General features: G+C 44.2%; 1 protein-coding gene across 1 annotated transcript in view; it reads left to right on the forward strand.

Moving 5' to 3' along the window:
- The window catches only part of DNAJB11 (DnaJ heat shock protein family (Hsp40) member B11), a 196327-nt gene that overhangs the window by 116482 nt on the left and 59287 nt on the right, over positions 1-20558 (forward strand). Inside the window, exons 7-8 of the mRNA XM_069615766.1 lie at positions 1432-1489; positions 9754-9865. Coding sequence (XP_069471867.1) covers positions 1432-1489; positions 9754-9865 — 170 coding nt within the window. The remainder of the gene's footprint in view (positions 1-1431; positions 1490-9753; positions 9866-20558) is intronic.

The raw sequence follows: 20558 nt of genomic DNA on the forward strand, positions 1-20558 counted from the left end.
CACCACAAGAGAAGAGGGGAGGGAGCCACAGGGCACCACCGCAAGCCGACTGCCTCCTCCAGCAAGGAGCCGCATCAGGCTCCAATGGGACGGCCGTCACCTCCGTCAGGCCGATCAGCCTCAACCAGACGGCCACTGCAGGTATCCCACCTGCAGGTTACTGGCGCACTGCCAGACCGGACGACCCATCCTCCACCGCCGCAGTCACGGCATCTAGCAGAAGCCACCAGTGCTGCTCTGCCGTGCCTCCAATCCCAACCCCACGTCAGCTCTCCTCCCCCACGGGGCCAGGAACGCTCAACCCGAGCAACGGACCTCCCGGGGAGCAGAGAGACAGCACTTTCCACCGTTGCGGAGCAGCAGCCGCCCCGATCAGCCAGCAGTCCTTCACGACGGACTTCCCGCCAGGAGTCCGGGACCTGCCACTCCACGTCTCTCTCCTCCACCACCAGCGCTCAGCGGGGCCGCGATTCCCGGTGCACCTCACCAAAGATCGTGGGCGCCTCAGAGCACACACAGTGGCTTGATTCTCAACACACACTGATCGCTCAAGTACCAAACAATCAGCGTCCCAGAGATGCAGGATATTTCACAGGATAATGTTGCAGTTGCCGGAGCTTCTCAGGCTGCGGCCATTTTGTAAGCCGCGCAACAGCGCCCCCATTAAATAGCGAATATTGGCCATGCCCACATCTAGACTGCATTAGGAATATACCAATGCCACATTTAGATAGAATTGTGAAAGCTACCTTTCTTCGCATCTTGAGAGGATTTCGAAGGTGGGCCAGTGCCACATTTGGACATAATTATGAATATTGGCGTGCGTCATACATGGACAGGATTATTAATATTAGCCAGTGCCGAATCCAGATAGAAATACAGAGATATTCATGCACCACATCTAGAGAGAACATGGAAATCTAGCACGTATCACTTTTAGATAGCGAGGCCAATAACAATTTCGCCCCTCTGCGTACATCTCTCAAACTCTTACCAACCACAACCCTAAAGCACAACAAACCCCACAAACTTCACTACACTGCAACAACAAAACAAACCGCACACAGCACACGACGGCCACCGGCCGGAAATCACCCCCAAGCTACGCGAACAGTGTTAACGAACTGAAACTGCCAACAGCACATCACTGCACTTATCCCGCTTGTTCCCACTAACTCACCCCCCGCCTCCAACCCACTTTCCTTTCAGATCCGCCAGAGCGCCAGGGAACCACTCCGGTGGTGATCGTGCACGGTACAAATATCCTTTAACATTAAACTCTGTATTTGTAAAATTCAGTATTGAGTAACATACAAAATGGGCCTAGAGGCAGTCCAATTTGCATGCATTGCTATATTAACGACAGCATATAAATATAGCTGCTTGTCATTCTGGTGATTAATTAGTATTGTTTGCTTTCTCTTTTTACAGGGGAGCCTCATGTTGATGGAGAGCCAGGTGACCTTCGTTTCCGAATCAAAGTTCTCAAGTATGTCAGCATTGCTTCATAAGTTAATTTAATCAGAATTATGTAGTTTAGATCGTAAATATTGAACATCTACTTAATTTATTTAATATGTTTATAAAGCGCAAACATGTGTCCCGAGGTTGCATCTGTGTGATTGACTTATGAGCAGGACCCTCTGGGCAACACTATCACTGCTGCCACAGCAAGAAATGCTCATTGAGAAACACACTGTCAGAGACTAGTTGCAACATGCTCACCATTGAGGAATGTCTTGCATTCAAGCGCCCTTGTGAGGATGAGTCCCTGGCCATTGAGTAGATTCTGAAGAGACACGACATCAAAGCGTTCTACATTGAGAATCTGTCTCTTTTCAACCACAAAAATATGCTAGTTTCGATGCAAGGCTCGCTGGCAGGCTCTGGAAGTTTCATTAAGCCTCCTATTCTCACTTGGCCTGTACTGCCTCCTGTATAGCCCATGAAGGAGGCAATGCCAGTGAAGGTGTAATCTCAATTACCAGAGATGCCATCAAAAACACAGTTGCTTAGCAAATCCCTTAGTAGACCTCTTGGAACTGTCAACCACAGAAGTCCAAAAGAAATTGCTGAAATTAAGTTGAACATTTCAATTTTTAATTCTTTTTAAGGAGATGTCCCATCATTTGTTAGTCATTGAAACTTCAATATACTCTTTCCATTCTCATAAAATTGGCTCCTATTCTTCTGAACTGAATTTGGACACTTTTCTTTCTCCATTGATGGATTTCCACAAACAAAATTGGGCAAAAAGTACAAGGCACCTGACTATACATGCGCTGTTCTCCAGACTTTCTCATTGTTTCAAAGAAAAGGAAAAGGTTTCCATCAATGATCTCAATCCTTGCCCACTTCCTCTGCACCAACAGTTAAGGGAGCCAAAGAATAGACTCCATGTGTGACCCTTAGAGCTGCTATTTCTGGGCAGATATGACTGTTCCTTTGTGGAATTAATAGTGGGATATCTCCCCAAAAATGATCCCCAGTGCTTCCCCAGTGGCCAGTGCAGTGGATTTGACACCGTAGAATGGCGAACAATGTCGCCCTCCTGTGAGATCTGTGCTGTTTTTTTCGAGGAGCTGATCCTCTTCCAAAGGTCCTGGGGAGCGCAGACAGGCCTGAGCTGTCTTGCAGACCCAATTGGAGAGCTGCCAGGGGGCTGGAGATACTGTTGCTGAGGGGCCTTTCCCATCCACCCCTAACCCCCCTCCTCCTTGGAATCTTGGTGACAACGTACGCTGGATGTTTGCCTGTGGGGAGCTGAGGCTGGCCGAGACCTTCTACTAGGGATGTGGTTCCTTGGACCTCATTCGGCTGCGACGTGAGAGGCTGCTGGGCTGAGGAAGCAGGGTGAAACAGAGCTCCAGTGGGCAGGAGGCGGGTGAGCAGTATTGAAGCTTTGATTTCCACACCTCTTGGATCCCCAAATGACGTGCTTCATGCCAGCTATGATGCACAAGGTGGATTCCCAAAAATCCAAAATGGATAATTTTACACAGGAGACCCGAAAGGGGTGTGCCAGTGACACAAGCCTTGTCTCCAGGAAGAAACACCATCTTGGAAGCGATTGCTGCCCTTTTGCTTACCTGATCATCTGTTCCATGCAGGCTCCCTTCTGTGCCAAGACGTGCGCTCACTGTCAGATAGTGTGAGCAAGACTGAGCCGAGGCTGGAGGACACAGTGCCGCAAACCGTGATGCAGAGGGAGCAGGTGATGGTTTGTCGCTGCGAGTGTCGACCCTGGAAGACTGAGTTGAAGATGCAGAAGGAAGAGCAAGAAGAAATAACATCAGAATCCTGGGCCTTTGAGAGAGTGAGGAATGGGATGACCCAATGAACTACATAGTAAACATGCTGCTGCAAGATCTGGGCCTGGAAAAGCTGACACAAGGCTTCACACAGTGGAAAGGGCGCACAGAGAGCGCTGAGCAGCAGAGACCAATGATTGCCAAAATCCTTAACTATAAGTATAAGGAGTACATACTACGCTTTTCCAGGTTGGGAGGCAAAATTAAGAGAGGAAACTCTACTTGCGATTTACCCAGATTACACTACACTTCAGAAGCGGCGCAAGTAATGATATGATATGGCATTTATAACACGCCTGTACACAAGTGTTTCAAGGCACGACGAGGCAAGGGAGGGGTAACAGAGGGAAGACGGACAACGATGCTACTAGGCCAGGTGTCATTCAGATTGCGCAAGTGCATGGGAAGGGGGAAAGTGCGGGGGGCAAGAGGGAGGGAACAGTACAGTATATGGGATAATAGAATAAATAACAATAAGTAAAGTACGGCCAGCAGGTGGCAAGTGCAAGGGTAAAGGGTAAGTACAGTCGTCAAGTGCTGGTAGTGACACACGTTGTCTGCACTTACCCCTGCACTTGCCACCACTTGGCTGCACTTCTTATTTATTGTATTCATTGGTTTTTATTTATTTTACTGTTATCCTGTGTACTGCACAGCCCCGCCCCGTCCCCCCTCTCACTTTTCACTTTCCTCCCTCCCCTGCACTTGCGCAAACTGAATGTCACCTGGCCTAGTAAGATCGTTGTCTGTCTTCCCTCTGTTCCCCCTCCCTTGCCTCATCGCGCCTTGAAACACTTGTGTATAGGTGCGTTATAAATGCTATATGATATCATATCATATGGAACAGCCTCCCCTCCCTCTGCGTCTTGAGCAGGACCATCAAGTTTCATATACACCTCAAGACTTTCCTCCTTTCCAGCTCCTTCCCTTCTTCCCTCCTCTGCTAATCTCACAGTTGCTGTGATTGGTGTCTTGGATCCTTAAGCATCCTATGGGCCCATGACCACTCGCACCCATTCTCCACAGCTTCTGTCTACCTTCAGCACTTGCCTTGGCACACCCTCCACACTGGAGACTCGCACTTTTCCACCTAACAAAGCTGCTAGCACTTATGATACCGTGCACCTATCTGTGGCTCAGCCTCGAGCACTGACACCTCAGCACCTACCCCACTGCCCTCTTCCTTGCTGCATTTGCACCTTCTGAATACTCACAAGGCATAGTAGATTCGGCCGTCCCTTCCCGCACTTTATATTTTTGTATATTTTAATTGTATTACAATCCAATGTTCCCTCCCTGTTGCCCTGTGGCCAGCGCTTTGAAACTGAATTAATTTGCTGTATAAGTGCTTAACAAGCAATACATAAATATTATCTTGCAGCGCACTTGCAAAATGTGTTGTTATGGCTGGCAGACGATTTTAAACTTGAAATTGGATTACTGGATAAAATTGTACACTATGAAGGAAGTACTTCGGACGGACTCCAGTGACAAAGTTAGGCTCCCCATGTTTGCATTATTAGTAAAAACAATCTGGAAACAGGCACTTCAAGTACTAGCAATTACAAATCTAACTTGTTTCATCTAACTTTATAATTATAACGCTCCAAGATAGCATACATTTTACATCATACATTTGTTTGTTAATGAATTTGCCTAATAAAAATTATGAAACTAAAAAAACAAATAAATCTGTACTCGCCCAATATCCCCTTGATGGAACACATGCAAGATTTGGATGCGAGCTTGAGACCTGGAATTAACGCATGGAAGGATTTGGGGATGGCGGTTTGAGGGGGCGGGGTGGTTGTGGATTAGAGATGGGTGCCCTACTGGTGTTCACGTAATTTTTGGGTAGAGATGATCTGTCACTGGGACAGTTCGGGACATATGCAGCCGTGACGAATCTGCCTAGGAAGCAATGGCTGACGCTTTCTGCAGAACCCGAGAGGAATGTGCTGTTGTCTAGCCTTTATGATTTAGCTGAGGGTTGTGCAGCAGTGACATGTATAAATTCAAAATCTTGAGTGGGTGTCTTATGGGCGGCTCAAACAGCGTTTCTGCAAACCCCCGTGATTCAAGGCAAAGAGAGGATAGCATGAAAATAAATCCAGGGTAGCCGATCTAGCGTGTGATTCAAACGTGATTTATTGCAAAATACTAGTGCGCCCGAATTATAAACGAAACCTGGAACACACTGTTATAAAATGGTGCTGCATAATGCAGCAAATGTAGCCTTACACGGACTTGTGGTCACATGACTGCATCCAACCTGCATCCAACCTGCATCCAAACACCAGGTGACACACTTGCATGTGAAATTCTCGTTTCTCTAATAAATTCAATCAAGTTTTCAACCTTGCATACGTAGTGCTCAAACGGAATTCCTATTTTTGGGGATTCTAGGACCACCTTTTATGGTGCCTCAACTTAATGCTTTTTTTCCCCCTTTATCTTTTTGGATCACTGACTTTTTTGCTGGCCACAGGGACCTCTGCTGTAGTCCCCCCCCCGTCTTTGCGACCCTTTTTCCTTACTTAAGGCATATGATATGGGTTGCTCCTATGGTACCCAGTTCCAGGGGTGCTTCTCATGTGCCCCATTGTTGCCCTAGGTCGATTCCTTCACACTACACATGTTTAAGGGAGTAGATTGTGGTAGCTATACTTTAGTTTTGGCTTCACTGGCGGTGCCAGCTGTTTTACTGCATTTGTAGCCCAATGTACCTTTTTGTTCGCTTTTGGGGTTCCAATAGGTTTTTTTTTTCAATCCTGCTATAGGCTGTTGTGTTTTAGGGCTGTCTTTGTTTAGGGTACCCATGAGGTGACCTTTTATTAATGGCCTTTCTGCCCAAGTGGGCTCTGTGTGCCCACAGTGGCAGCCTCCATATTAGTCCCAACTGGTTTAGGCCAGCATAGGTCTTTACCTTTGTGTCAGGGTGGCAAAGTCTATTGCAGACCTGAATGAGCCCCCAATGTTGAAATATTCATTAGATGATCTGTGAATCTGTAACACCTCAGGCTACAAATATATTATTGTTTTCATATGTGGCTCTCGTACTTTAGTATTATGCAGATCGCATTAGTGCAGACATTTTGAATTGTTTCCATTTATTTTAATACAATTCTGACGTCCTGTGAGTTGTGGATTAATAAATATTAACTATAGACGCATGACTTCTTCACAAATTAATATCTACTTTTATTTAAATGAATAACTTTCATTGTTTGCCCATAGCCTTCCATGTTTACTATTTGCAGACCTATAAAAGCACACAAATATGAAAATGCTTATTGTTTTAGATGGTTTACAACATACCGATGGTAGAAATATAAATCTGACACCCTTTCTTTAAAAGAAAATTTAAAAAGTACTTTTTTTTACAAATTCTATTTGCCATTTTCGCAAAATAATATATATATATTTTTATTTTTTACAAATGGTCTAAGAACCATAAAACCTGTTTACCCTTCCGTCTGCAAAGCAGTAGTTTTCAGCTGTGAGTGTAGCAGGGGGTTCCACTGTGATTGGCTGTGGACACTTCTTCCCAGTGCCACTTTTTTTTTCCATCTGTTTTGATCGGGTCAGCTCCTTTGGAGAGGGCAGAGGGGGCAGTCTGTATTCTCGTTTTGTTCTCCTTTGTGAGTGTGAGTTCTCCTTGCCCTGCCTTCCCTTAGATTTGAAAGTACCCCTGTGGGTTGGCCTGGTCTCTTCCCCTCCATCTCCCTATTCTCCTGTCCCTGTGATTGTAATTTCCCAGTTTTGGCTTTCGTTAGGGAGAATTCCCAGTTCTGTGTTAATTCCCTTCTACCTTAGAGACCACCAGCTCTTTTTGCTGGACTTTAGAATTTTTATTTTTTATCCTGGAGAGAGTTGGACCCTTTTCCCACTCTCATGGGTTTTTATCTGATTTGGACTCTGTTTCTTTTTGGTTTTGGAGTCTGACAAACTCCATAGGCATCATCTTTTCGTATTGTGACACACAGCACCCTCAGGGCAGTGTCACAGGAGAAATCCTTTGGATTTCTCAGAGGTTTAAATACGTTCTCTTGGATAAACTACTGTTTCCAAGAGTAGTAAAGTGAAATTGACTTTACTTACCTTTTTCTCTTTGTAGACCCAGCACACACCATCTTATGTGGAGTGCTGGGGGGGCTACTTAGTATCATCTTTGTCTAACTTCTCATGTAAAAATGTTTGTTACCCATACTACAATTAATGGCTGGTAGCAGTTGTTTAATTTTGTTACGATTGTGCGTTTTTACCGCAGGCTGCATTCGCAGCTGCAGTTTTGCACCCTTGGGTGCCCATTTTGGCAAAATGGGTCCGGTCGTCTTTTTTCGCCATTTCTAGTTTGTAATGTCCTCCTTGAGATTTACTCTGCACGTCAAACCAGGATTGCTCCTTTTGTTCATTTTGTCTTTGGTGGGATTCACTGGTGAAGACCGCCTCTGGCTCCAGCGTGTCTGGCAGGGCAGGAAGCGAGGGAGTTTCCCGAAACTCCCTGTGCTTAGTCTCTGTGGTTACAGGAATGAACCCAAAGGTGATTGGCCGGCTGGCTGTCCTCCAAGGACAGCCAGTCTGCTGTCTGAGTGACAGCTAGGCTGCAAATGAATGGGAGAGAATTGCATAAAAGGCAAGGTCTTTTGCAAGGAAGGCAGAGTCGACCACTGGAGGAAGGAACCGAAGAAGAAACTGGAAGAGAAACTTGCTGCGCCCTCTTGGACCGTTGGTTTGCCTGGTGAAGCCCTGCTGCAGTGCTGAAGCTCTCTAATCGACTGGAGAAGCCTGGAAAGAACGACTTCTCCCCTTGGGTTGGTGGGACCAACTGACCCCAAGACGAACTTAACTGGAACCCCTCTCCCTGCTGCTTGCTGTACTTCTTTGCTGCTGCTGGAACGGAGTGCCAGGGGACAGGAACCCCAGAATCGAGTGCATAGTTTTTAAGCCGGACCCGAGCTCCAGGAAGATCCTCAGGACTAACCAAGCCTGAGCCACCTCAACTGAGTACTGGACCCCAGAAGCAAGGAACGTCCACAAGGTGTCCAAGAACCATGGTGGTGCTATTTGCGAGTAGCTGAAAACGCAAGTGCTGCTGATCTGGTGTGCCCATTGCTTCCGCCGACCTTCAAACCGTAGTGCAGGAGTCCCCAGACGTCCTCCCTCTTGGCCCCACGACTGAGGCTCAGGAACAACAGGATCTGCAGGACTACAACAGGAACAGAAGCCAGCTGGAACCTTTTCTTCAGACTCAAGGTACTTACCACTTGTGTGTAGCTTGCTTGCTCTCACTGGAGACTTGCATTTTCTGCCATTGCAGAGTTACTTGGAGCTTTGCTCTTCACAAGCCTCCCAGCTTGTGGCCCAACAGTGATTTCTGTTACAACAAAACTCTTTAAGACTGTGCCTCCGCTCCCCTAGACTTGGCTCAATTAACATTGGCTGTGCTGGCTCCCTGAAGACTCTTCTGACTTTGTGTTGATCTGTCTCTTCAAAAAGTCATACATAATTTACTTGTATAGCCGGGAAAGGGTTAACCTATATTTCATTGGGGGATTATAAAGTGTTTAGCTGTTTGGTGAAACTTGTTAACCATTGTTTCCTTCCCTAACCTTTTCCTTTTTCCCGAACTCCAGTATTGCATTAAAGTGTAAAAAGTGATATATCAATGTCCACATTGTCCTAGCATTTGAAGTCACCTGAGGGGGGATGTGGGAGGTGGGGGTTGGGGCGGGGGTCGTTTACCTATTGCCAAGAGGACAAGGCTGGTGTGGTCTCCCACAGGGATACTACGGGTTACTACATACAATCTTGCCTAACCGCTTTCTTCTGGTAAACTAGATGGATTATGGGAGATGTAGTCCTCCCCTCCCAGCTCTATGAAAAAATCCTGTGTGGCCTGGACTGGGAGAGTATTCCCTGTTTTTGTATTTGCTTTCTGTGGGTTAGTTGTGCGCTCCTAATGGTGGTCTCTCTCATGTATCCCTAGTTGCCTTACCTGGATTCAGTACAGGTTTTGGCTTTGACCTAATGGGGAATTGCGGGAGTTGTAGTGTTCTCTTACCATAATGTCCTTTTTTAATTGAGGGTGGCGTTCTGGAGCGGTTGCTATCAAGTGAAGCCTGTGGCTGTCCCCTGCTAAGTAAGAGGGGCTGCAGTGTGTGCGGTCCTGAACTACTTCGTGCCAACCCCTGACACAAAGCCACGGGTTTCGTCACATGCTGCCTTTACTGTAAATAAAATGACAATTTATTTTTGTCTATTTAAAAGTAGATTCTAAGCAAATTTAAGCAAAATGGGGGGAGGGGGTTCCCGATTTTTTTTGTTGTTTTCTTTGGCGCAGGGCTGAAATTGAGAGGGGATGGTCTATATACTAATAGATAAACTTGTTTATGCGCCTTCTAAAATGGCAATAATAATGTCATGTTTTCCTTTTAAACAGGCACCCTTTATTTGAAAGACGAGGGGATGATCTATATACTAATGTGACCATCTCATTGGTTGAGTCGCTGATAGGATTTGAAATGGATATTACCCACTTGGATGGACATAAGGTGAGCATGCTCCAGTCAATTATTTTATTAATTTCCCAGTGTAACGGTAACTATCCTGCACCAGAGGGATCCCAGTGGTGTCGGATGATCAAGTATGCTGCATAAGCAAATGTTTGTTATCTGAACGTCAGAGAGTTGGAAAACAGAGCAAAAATACTGGCTAACAAAACCTTCTATCCTTCTACTACCAGCAATCCTGTCATCTGGCACCTCAGTTATCCTTTCTCTAAACTTTATTAAATGGTATTTGAATGGCTATTGGCAAGAACGGCAGGTGTGCGTTAGAGTGTTTGCCTGTTAATGGGGTGTCGTGTGACAAAGATTCTGTTGCATTTGGTTTTTCCTTGAGCATGTACTGTTTATAGGGGCCCCTTATGCAGATCACTGCAGCTTCTCCAAACTGTTTCTATTAACACAATACTGGTGTTGCTTTCTACCGTGCAGCTCATCGGAAAGCACGTTTACAACCATGCGTCCTCATTCGCACCGGCCTTGCTTATGACCTGGATCTTTGCGCAGCTCTTCTCGATCTCTTAACCTGGACTTTAGTCTTTCTTAGGACATTTCCTTTTAAAGCGCAAGCACCTTCACGCTGTTAGTTCGGTATGAGGACAATGTTTTTCCTGGTCTCAGGCTGGGTCTTCCCTTAATTGCGCTCCCTTAATCATGTGTTCGTTCTTTTACGTGCAAAGCGCAAAGTAGCCTGTGAACGGGTTCCAAAGATGCTGTCTCCCAGAGCGGGAGCATATTTTGACTTTATAGCTGCATTAAGCTCTTGTGGTTGGTCTGCATAAACATGCAGAATGTTGCCTAAGATATTCAGGTCCTGCCCTGAGTGCTGTCTGAACATGCTGGATTCTGTTGTTGAAGTGATATCAGAATTTCGGGTCCACTTCGGTATACTATGTTTGGATACACAAAGACGACACAATTATGTCTCAATTTACATTTCACTGTGTAGTCTCATACTGTAGGATCGTTATATTTGTATTAGCCCAGTAAATATTTAGGTTGAATAAAGGTTCAGCGGTCGAGATAATAGGCACACAAAAGTGCAATTCATTTATTTCCTCTTTTGGCACATGTTATTTCTCATTTACATAATAGCAGTACAGCCTACATCTTTACATGCATTGTTGGCTAATAACTTCTCTCAAATGTAGCACCTACACAGACTCCAAGTCAAAAAAGTTTATTTCGAATTTCAAAAAACCATAAAACACATAAAACCAACATAATACATACAATGAATAAAACCCATCCTTTAAGAGCATCCACAAGAAACACAATATATTCTTCCCATACAGATACATTTTAGAACATATCTAAAAACAATATGCACTGTTCAAAATCACTCAACATGGGGATCAACAGCATTCCTCACCCTGAATCCTTAGGATCCCCTTTCTAAAATACATCACTCTTTTCAGATAGGTAGGTAATGCCCATGCAACCAAAACAGAGTCTGCACTTAAAAGGAATAAAATAGCTTCTCTGTAATGGCGAATCTTAGACTCCCCAAGAACTGGAATTAAAGTCGCTCTCCTTATCCCGGTGTACCTCAGGCAAAATATTAACAAATGTGGCACATTTTCAGTACTATACCCACACACCGGGGCAGGTAGCGGAATCCGGATAACCTTTCCAGTTCAGTGTTCCCTCGTAAGAGCAGACAGTCGAACCTTGCCCGAGTGATTAACAAACAGACTTTTTTAGGAGCACCTCAGATTAAATACGGTTGAATCACAAAGGGCCAACTAATCTTTACATGCAATTTGGCAGGATTATGTTCATACTCCAGAAGTATTCTCCGCTTGGCAAACGCTTCACCCAGAACAAGTTTATACCCATTCGCCTCTGGTTTAGATGGGGGAGCTGCTGGAGGAAAAAGAAAACTTAAATTGGCCTCTCCTATGGCTTTTGCTACATAGTCCAGCCACAGAATGTGTTGCCACCCAGTCCTCTCCAAAACAGAACTAATGATGAAGTGACAAAGAGAGGCATGAGCGTGCGCCCATAACCAAACTCAAGAGTATAGGGGCCAATGCCCACTGATCCTCCCATAATTCCAGGCCCAGTTCTCAATGAATAGCAGTGCATGCTGAAAAGTTGAGTCCCAATAATCTCCTCAGAAATATATTCTCCTTGACTTGTAACTCGCCAGCCTTCTGGAAACTCCACAATGGAGCCCCATATAATTTAACTGCCTTTGATGTGGTCTCTAAGCTATATGTCACACAATCAAGCGGTTGACCCTCACAACGGGGACATGAACCGAAAAATGCCCCCTATTTGTTGGCTCATCTTAGTGTACTGCTTAGTTTGGTGTGCCTTCCCTTTAATGGCTTCCGAAAATCTAATCCCCAGGTAGTCAAAGACCTTCACCCTGGGGATAACTTCTCCAGCACAAATCATGGGTCGCATTGCAGCTGGACGATTTCTGTCCAGGCATGCCATTGCAGCTGATTTTTTAGAGTTAATGTTTAACCCCAAATTGCTCATAAATGCTGCATACACATTAATCAAGGTGTGCAGTGCTCTAGGGGCCCTGGCTAGCAATACTACATAGCCTAATTTCTTAAAAGCAAACAACTAGTTTTTGATCTTTCCTAGTTTGCCATTTGCTTTTCCCACAGTGCCACTCTTAACATGTTAAAGGTTTAAGGCAAAGGCACACATTGGTTCTCTGCCACGCATTTCTGATTAGTGCTTGCTACTCTAATTTATGCTCCCCAATTTCACCAACATGAGGGGCATGGTCCAAATTGATGACAGGGAATACTACTAGAATTGGACTGAAATTGGATTCTCTTTTTCTTTGATCACTGTACATATCCTGAAGATAGAAATTGTTTGCTTTAACATAAACAATCCTTCCTTCATGATGTAGCGAGGTCGAGCAATGACTCGTGACAATAAATTGTCGAACAAGCAGGTTTTATTAATGTGGTTTTCCAGGTATGGGTTGTAACAAAAACCTACTGGAACTCTAGGAGCCTCTGCATCTCTAAACAGTGTCAGGGAAGGATTAACTTGAAGTGAAGGATTGTTCGAGTGGTGTAGACCCAAAACATAAAATATAGTCTAGTTGTATATGTCCCCCTTCCTCCTGGGACTCCATAATCTATAAAGCAATGTCCAAACGATTTGGCCAACCAAAGGTTCTAAACTTATGCTTAATAAGTCCTTAGCCTCCAGGCCAGTCACTAAAATAAAACACAAATGTTAATTCCTGGCCAACAAAAGAGTTGGATATATGTTACAAAGTCAAATGCTACTCTCAATTACAAAAGTAAGCAGCTGCATTCCATGTTAACGCTCCAGTCTTTCTGTTTTCTCTCTGATCCTTCATAACTTTCCCAGGTCGCTTGCTTTTCTTTCTTCTTGTCAGGCTCCACCTTAGTCTTCCAACTTAGATTCCCAGCTTCTTCTGCTGAGTAGTTGGGGTAATCTCCAACATCTGATGCTCCACCAGAGCAGTCTTTTCCAGAACATTGCAACACCCTTCTGTCTTCCTCCCAGACCTCGGGGCTCTTGAATGTAGGTCTCACTGCAAGTTGGCTTTTATTGTTCCCTCGTGTGGATCCCACCAGGACCTTAATTACCAGCTTTTCCTGCATCAGGTCTCACCATGACCTGGGTTCAGCATTTACTTGTGCAAGCTTCTCCAAGGGCAGGGGTCTAGCATTGTCTCTGTGACCAGGGGCTCGAAACTCCAGTGATTTAGCATTGAGCTTAGGCAGGCCTCTCTCCACAATCTGACGTTCCGCATAGGGATGGGCGATATATCGTGTTTTGGAAAATTACACACTACATGGCAGGAAAGTAACATCCTCCCAATTTATAAGAAGAGATGCTGGAAAAACCCCAGTAACTACCGGTTACTAGCAATGCTCGACATCCCGGGAAAAATATTTTCAAGAGTTTTGCTCAATGAATTTAAGATTGAATTACTGTTAATAACATACCCCCGTCCCCCACACACCCCCAACCAAACCGCATTTCGAAAAAAAAAATCAGGAACTGTAGACATTATTACCTTGGTGACAGTGGTGGAATATGCCTGGCGAAAGTGTCAACTACCCATATATGCGGCGTACATAGATTTTAGCACAGCGTTCAACACCATATTGCGTAACCGCTTATGGCAGAAATTGCTAGACTGGCATATTCCAATGGGTCTGCTGACGATGAAACTGCTGTACCAAAATACTAATGTGAGAGTGCGCCTAAATGGCGAGGAGAGATTGTCTGCCCAATCCACACACACAGGGGAATTAAACAAGGTTGCATACTCGCTGCCACACTTTTCAACCTATATGTGGCAGATTTGATTTATACCTTTTGACTGCCAGAGGTCCGTCCAGTAAAGTTTGGGGGACTCTCGTTGAATTGGCTAAGCTACACGGATGACCTACTTCTCTTATATATAATAATATAATATAATACACACCGAGAGGACTTCAGTCTTTACTGGATGCCCTGGGTAACTATGCAATTGAAAACGGGCTCAAGATAAACACTACCAAAACAAAAATAATGGTTTTTAGAAAAGTGAAAAATATGCCCTTGCGCTTTACATGGAAAATCATTCGCGAACAAATTGAAATTATGGAAAACTAAAAGTACCTCAGCGTAACCATAGATGATGATCTCACATGGAAGTCCCACTGGGAAGTGCATGTACTCAACTGTGTGAAAACTGTGTACGCCCTAAGTGCATTCATTGGTAGACAGGGAGGCTAGTCAATTTACACAATATTATTGTTGTATAGGACAACAATTATCCTATGCATGTTGTATGGAGTTGAGGCATGGGGATATACTTTTTTGTCACGCTTAAACAACTTGGAATCATAAATACTAAGGTGGTTGTTCAGGATGCCATGGAACTGGTCTATTGAATACCTGAGATTTAAGCCTGAACAGAAAGGTATTGCGGTTGACTACAAATATAGAATGACCATGCGTTATGAAAAACTTAAGCCTTGACAATGCCACCATTTTAGTAGAAGTTTTTAAAGCCTTTAAAAAGCTAGATAACCATGATGTAAATGCTACTTTACTATCAGGCATTGAACATCAGTGTTCCAAAACTTCCATCGTAGTGCCGAAATTCATGGATCAAACAACGACTAGGCACATATGGTTATGAGACCGACCTGACACAGTTGGGAACTAAGATTAATAGTGGCATGTTCATCAAGTACTTGATGAACCGTGAACAGGTCCCCAGTTACATCAAGGTCTTCCCTGCTAGTTTTATCTGCCAATACCTGTTGTTGAAATTCAATGTCACTACCCTATTGAGGTAACTGGGTCTCAATTGGATCTGAAGAGAGAAGTGTGACTATCAGTGCTCCAGACAGGTATTGTACAAAAATGTCGCCCTCATTTGTGCGCCCCCGCAGTCACTCGACTTTGGAGGTGCACAAAATGAGGGTGACATTTACTGCGCCGAAGCAGAGTGGGGCTTGTGGGGGTGTCCCCCGCTCTACCTGGGTGCAGTAACGGGAGTCGGGGGTTGCGGGGGTGACCCTCGCTTACCATTTCGGAAAGCGGGGGACACGCAAGAAAAAAAGCACAAAAAAAAGCACCTGCAGCGTTAGCTCTAACCCACGTTAGTGGGAAGAGCTGATGCTGCAGGGATCGCAGGGGGCGGGCAGCACACTTCTGCGTGTTTCACCCTAAAGGTGAGTGGAGTGGGGGAGTTGGGAGGGGTAATGTAGGCCGGGGGAAGCGGGCACAGTGATCCATGTGATCACTGCACCGCGCCGTAACTGGTGTCAGCATTTTCGGCCGTCGCAATTTCGGGGGCGCAGTGATCACATAGATCCCTCCAGATAAGATTTTGAGGTGGGAGTATTTTACACTTATTTTTAACTTTTAGAGGAAATGTGATTTCAAGAGAGTAAAATGAGTTTACTCCTTTGTAAGTGAGTAAAATGTATGTGGCATCCAGCCAACGTGTGCAAAAACTGCATGGAAATAATTACCATGCGGCAGCTTTCTGCATTGTCACAGAGTGCACATTTAATTATTTCTCTGTCTGGCCATTTGAGCTCTCCTGTATGTATTTAAATGTTGAAGTCACAAAAACCTAGCCAATTATATAGTAAAGCAAACATGAATTGTATTGTGTGTTTTGAGGTTCGATGGCAGAATTGTCTTTTGATGTTTAATGAAAGTCCTAATTTCCTGGTACTATTACTACCTAAGGATATGCCAATGATATTATATGACTGTGCAGAGAGGCAACGACTAAATTTAAATCCAATTTTCATGGTCAAATTGTTATTTAGATAGCGCTTTTGGCAAAGTGCTGTGCATAGAACATATTTATCACAGTTCTCACCAAACCCAAGTTGGTACTCCTTTATCGACCTCAAAAGGATGAAAGGCTGAGTGCCGGGATTGGAACCTACAGATCACGGGCAGATTGCAGCAACAAGTGCTCAACCGGCTGAGCTATCTTATTGGCTAGCATCCTTCAGAGATTGGTAAACTGAGCATCGACTGAGGTATAATCATCACAGTGCCTGGATGTTGGACGAACCATCCATGAAACACTACATAAAGTTAAATACCTATCTTGATTGTCAGATGGACAGGTTTTGCTGAGTTTTTATTTCACTTACAAATGTAACGTTTGTTTTTGAACAGTGCTTGCACTTACTGGAGAGTCGGGTTTTGGATGTTTTAATTGTAGTCTTGAAGATTTGAGAGGCTATAACACCTGTGATTTGTTTAATGAAAATCACTCACCCATGAGCAAAGACTTTGCTGTCACTGGCCATTTATAGTAATGTACCCCATTGACTGCAAGGTTGAACGGATGTAAACTAGACTGTGCATACTCATCATTTTACACAGTTTATAATTCGAGTGTAGATTAAATTACAAGTGTAAATATGATCTGCCTCCGCATGAGTATGCACACAGCACAGGAACTCTGAAAAATAAAATGGTGCAATACTGGTTTGCTTTCACTGGAAAAAAAACATAATTTGTAACAAAAGATTAATTCTGAACTGCAACTTATTTTTTCATCTTATTAATGATACAACCCTAAAATGCTAGGAAAATAAATATGCACAATGTTTGTTTGCTGCATGAGCATCTACACACAGCACAGCAGAAGCTGAACAAAAAGAAACAATTTATTTTATCGCGTTGTGCGGTTTCTTTTTTGAAAGGTTTCAGAGAAAAAAAATCTGTTTCAGAGGTTTATCTCCATGGCTTGCAATTAAATCCATGTAGATAAAAATCAAAAGAAGCGTTCTGGTTTCTGTCAAGTAACCTGACCTTTACACTGCCCTCTGCTCTAAACCTGTGCGTAAGTGTACGCAAGAAAATAATAAAGCGGTCGTAGTTGGAAGATTTTCATACGTAAAAAGGCCTGGCACGAACCTTATCTGGAGGCCTGGCCACTATGTTGCCTGTGTGGTAACCAAGAAATAGAATCTGTAAAACACACTTTAATTATGAGAACGTATATAAACTGCAGAACAAATACTTTGAATCCATGGACAACAAGTTGCAATGTGAAGAAACGGAACAAACATGGGACATGATAAAGGAAAGCAACAACCCAAACCGTATATACCACATGGTAAAGTTTTATCTTAAATGTATAGGAATTCTTGACATATTGTGTTAGTTTTATTGTAACTTGTCTATTTACAATTGGTTTTATATGGAATGCTGTATCTGTTTATATACAAAGCCGATCTGGCTACAATGTGTATTAAAATAAAAAAATAACAAATCGATATTGTCAAAATCGATATAGGATGAGACAATATTGTTAATATCGAGATATGCATATTACATATACTACCATTTTGTATTTACACAGCCTTGTGTATTCCCAAACAGGAAGAAGAACCTTGTATTTGCACTTTATTTTGATCAATATCTTATAACGGTCTTTATAACATCTTGCATACATTTGCAGCTTACAACTGAGCATTTAAACCACATAATATTGAGCTATATATCGTATATCGCCATTCAGAGCAAAAATATTGAGACATGACTTTTGGTCCATATTGCCCAGCCCTAGTTCAGCATTCACTTTGGCATGTCTTTCTGCAACCTACAGTTCAGCATTCCTTCTCCAGGACCTAAGGCCCGCTTTGTACCATTGTCAGGGCTCGAGTAGCCAACACTGCCTCTAGCAAAGCCACCAGTTTTCTCCAAGTGGCGTTTTCTCTGCTCTTGGACGAAATGGTGAGAAACATTGGTTCTATTTTCTGGCCTGTTTTATACAAACTGATAAACTTACATCAGTGGCTCAGCCAGGCTGATTGGAAGGGCCTCTTGGAGGTGTGTTCCTTCATTTGGTGAGCCTCTCTTCTGTTGCTAATTGCTGAATTCTCCTCACCGGTCTCATCCACAGCTTCATATGCTGTACACAATATCGCTGCCATGTTTGACGCACTCCTGGGAGTGCTCGCCTGCCGGTGGCTAGCCATGGCTGCTGGTGAGTACTATGTGACTTTCCACATTGTCAACTCCTGACTGCACGGGTCATGGTCCCGAGTTTCTCATTTCAAATGCTAAGTAGGTTTCTTCTTTTCATCCAGAAACTGTGTATGAATTCTTCAATGCAGGGTGCTTACCATTGAAATTCACTGATTCTAGGCATGCCTGGACTTTCCCTTGAACACCTTGTCTCAGATTCATTTTCCCATATCCTTGCTAGGTGGGAGTTAGAAGATGTTAGTGACCTATTTTGAGAGACTTTTTTGAGGATGTGCGTTTCGTGGACCCAGAGTTTAAAGTTGTTACTTGGATAGAGGCAAGGTATTGACTGAAACATGAAATGTCTTGAGTACAAAGCGGAGTATTGTGAGCATATCAGTGAAGTGAGAGATTAAGGTTGTTGAAAAGTGACTGCAGTGGTTCCAGATGGAGATTGAAGATCAATGGGGAGAGTATTGTTCCCCTCTGGGTTCCGTTGGTGACTGCCACTGGTCAGATCTGAAGATACTCATCTGGACTGCTTGGTATCTGTCAGAGTTATGAGGCAAACCAGTTGAGGACCTGAGTTTATCTCCGAGTAGGCATTGTAAGGCATGGTATCAAACAGTAAGACAGACACAAGTGGGGTTTGAAAAATGGCTAGCTAATCCTAGATCTAAAGATGGGAGCAAGCTACAACCAACAAACAATAATAATGCATTCCTAGTGGTGTCTTGTCAAAATAAAAGGGCCTATGCTAGTAAACCTATTGCCAAACCTGAGCCGTTAGCTTCCCTTCCTCACGTTTTCAGAACGGGACAATGCGGCACACTCAAGCATAGCACATACTCTGGCTTTTCTAGCACGAAGATACAGTTCAAAATCTCAGTATTAGGACCTTCTGTGTCATTCTCTTTGACATTCAGTCTCTTCAGAGGGTCTGATGCGACAAACATTCAAAGTTACTTTCTCCCCAGGATTCTTGTATGCACTACATTTGTCTGGTGATTCATTATTCACCCTGTGTCCCCCTCTCTTGGGTTCAGACCCACTTTAACATAAAACCTTCAATTGGTCTCCCTCCACCGGACTCGGACCAATTGAACTCTTTTCCAAACTTTTTTTTACTGTATCAAAATTAAAGGCGTTCGACTGTGCGCTGAATTTTGCCCGACCCATCGCAGCACCACTTCGATTTACAATTCTTTACAACTCCTTAACTTTCACTCCTCAGCTGGATACCTTAGAGACCTTCGATTGAGCACACACGCAGTGCAGGACTACTCTTTCAAAAGTATTGTATCTTTTCCTTTCAAAGTTCAAACGCTCAATAACAATGTTTGTTTCAGCGCTTGCCAAACAATGTTGCTGCTTGCAACCTTGGCTTCCACACACTTGTATCGGTCTCCCCAACTCACCGGCTGTGTTTATTTCACTGATGCTGCTTTGTTCTTGGAACCAAGGATGGTACCACAGCAGCTGCTGCTTCTCCCCGACTTTATTAATGACACGGGCGGGCCCGACTATCTCCGACACACAATGCACGATTCTTTAGCCTGGTTTCCTGGTCTTATGCTTTCTAATAACCATGAGTCTTAAAAGTAGCAGTTTCTTGTCGGAAAGCCCTCCCCTTCTGTTGTGCCAGTTTTTTTCTCTCGCTCAGCTGGGTCTCGAAACTGCTGTTTCCTTGTGACTTTGCCTCGCTCAGAGTGTGCTCTCGTGCTCCGCCTTTTATCCGTGCGGGGAAGTTTAATGGAAGTCAGGTGTGAGTAATTGTCAGTAATGGCCTGACCTTGCCTTACCAATGCATTGGGACATGTTGGGTACAATGCTCTGGTGTTAGTCTGTTTCATTCCATAGCGGGCTGTCTGTGTGAAAGTGCTTGTGTTGGAAAAGGGGGTCGGGGGGGATTAGAGTTCCTACGTATCCTACTTGGTAGGATGGGGTAAAGGTGTTGCAGGAAAGGGGATACTGCGTTTCACCATCCGATGTCCCACTCCCCGAAGACCCCTCACCCAAGCGATCCTTTCGCACTAGTCCATCAGTAATTGAATCCAAAAGCGATGGCCGTGTCCTGGCCACCTGGATGACCGATCCATGGGGACTAGTGGGTGAGACACCTTCTGGTTTCTCACAGCATGCAAGTGTGAAATGGTTCACTGCAAAATGTGGCAGAGAAGTCGAGGAGGATCAAGAGGCAGGAGTCGCCCTTATCCATGATTTGGAA

Source organism: Ambystoma mexicanum, chromosome 9 (genome assembly GCF_040938575.1).
Source record: "Ambystoma mexicanum isolate Mex_15411 chromosome 9, UKY_AmexF1_1, whole genome shotgun sequence".
Lineage (NCBI taxonomy): Eukaryota > Metazoa > Chordata > Amphibia > Caudata > Ambystomatidae > Ambystoma > Ambystoma mexicanum.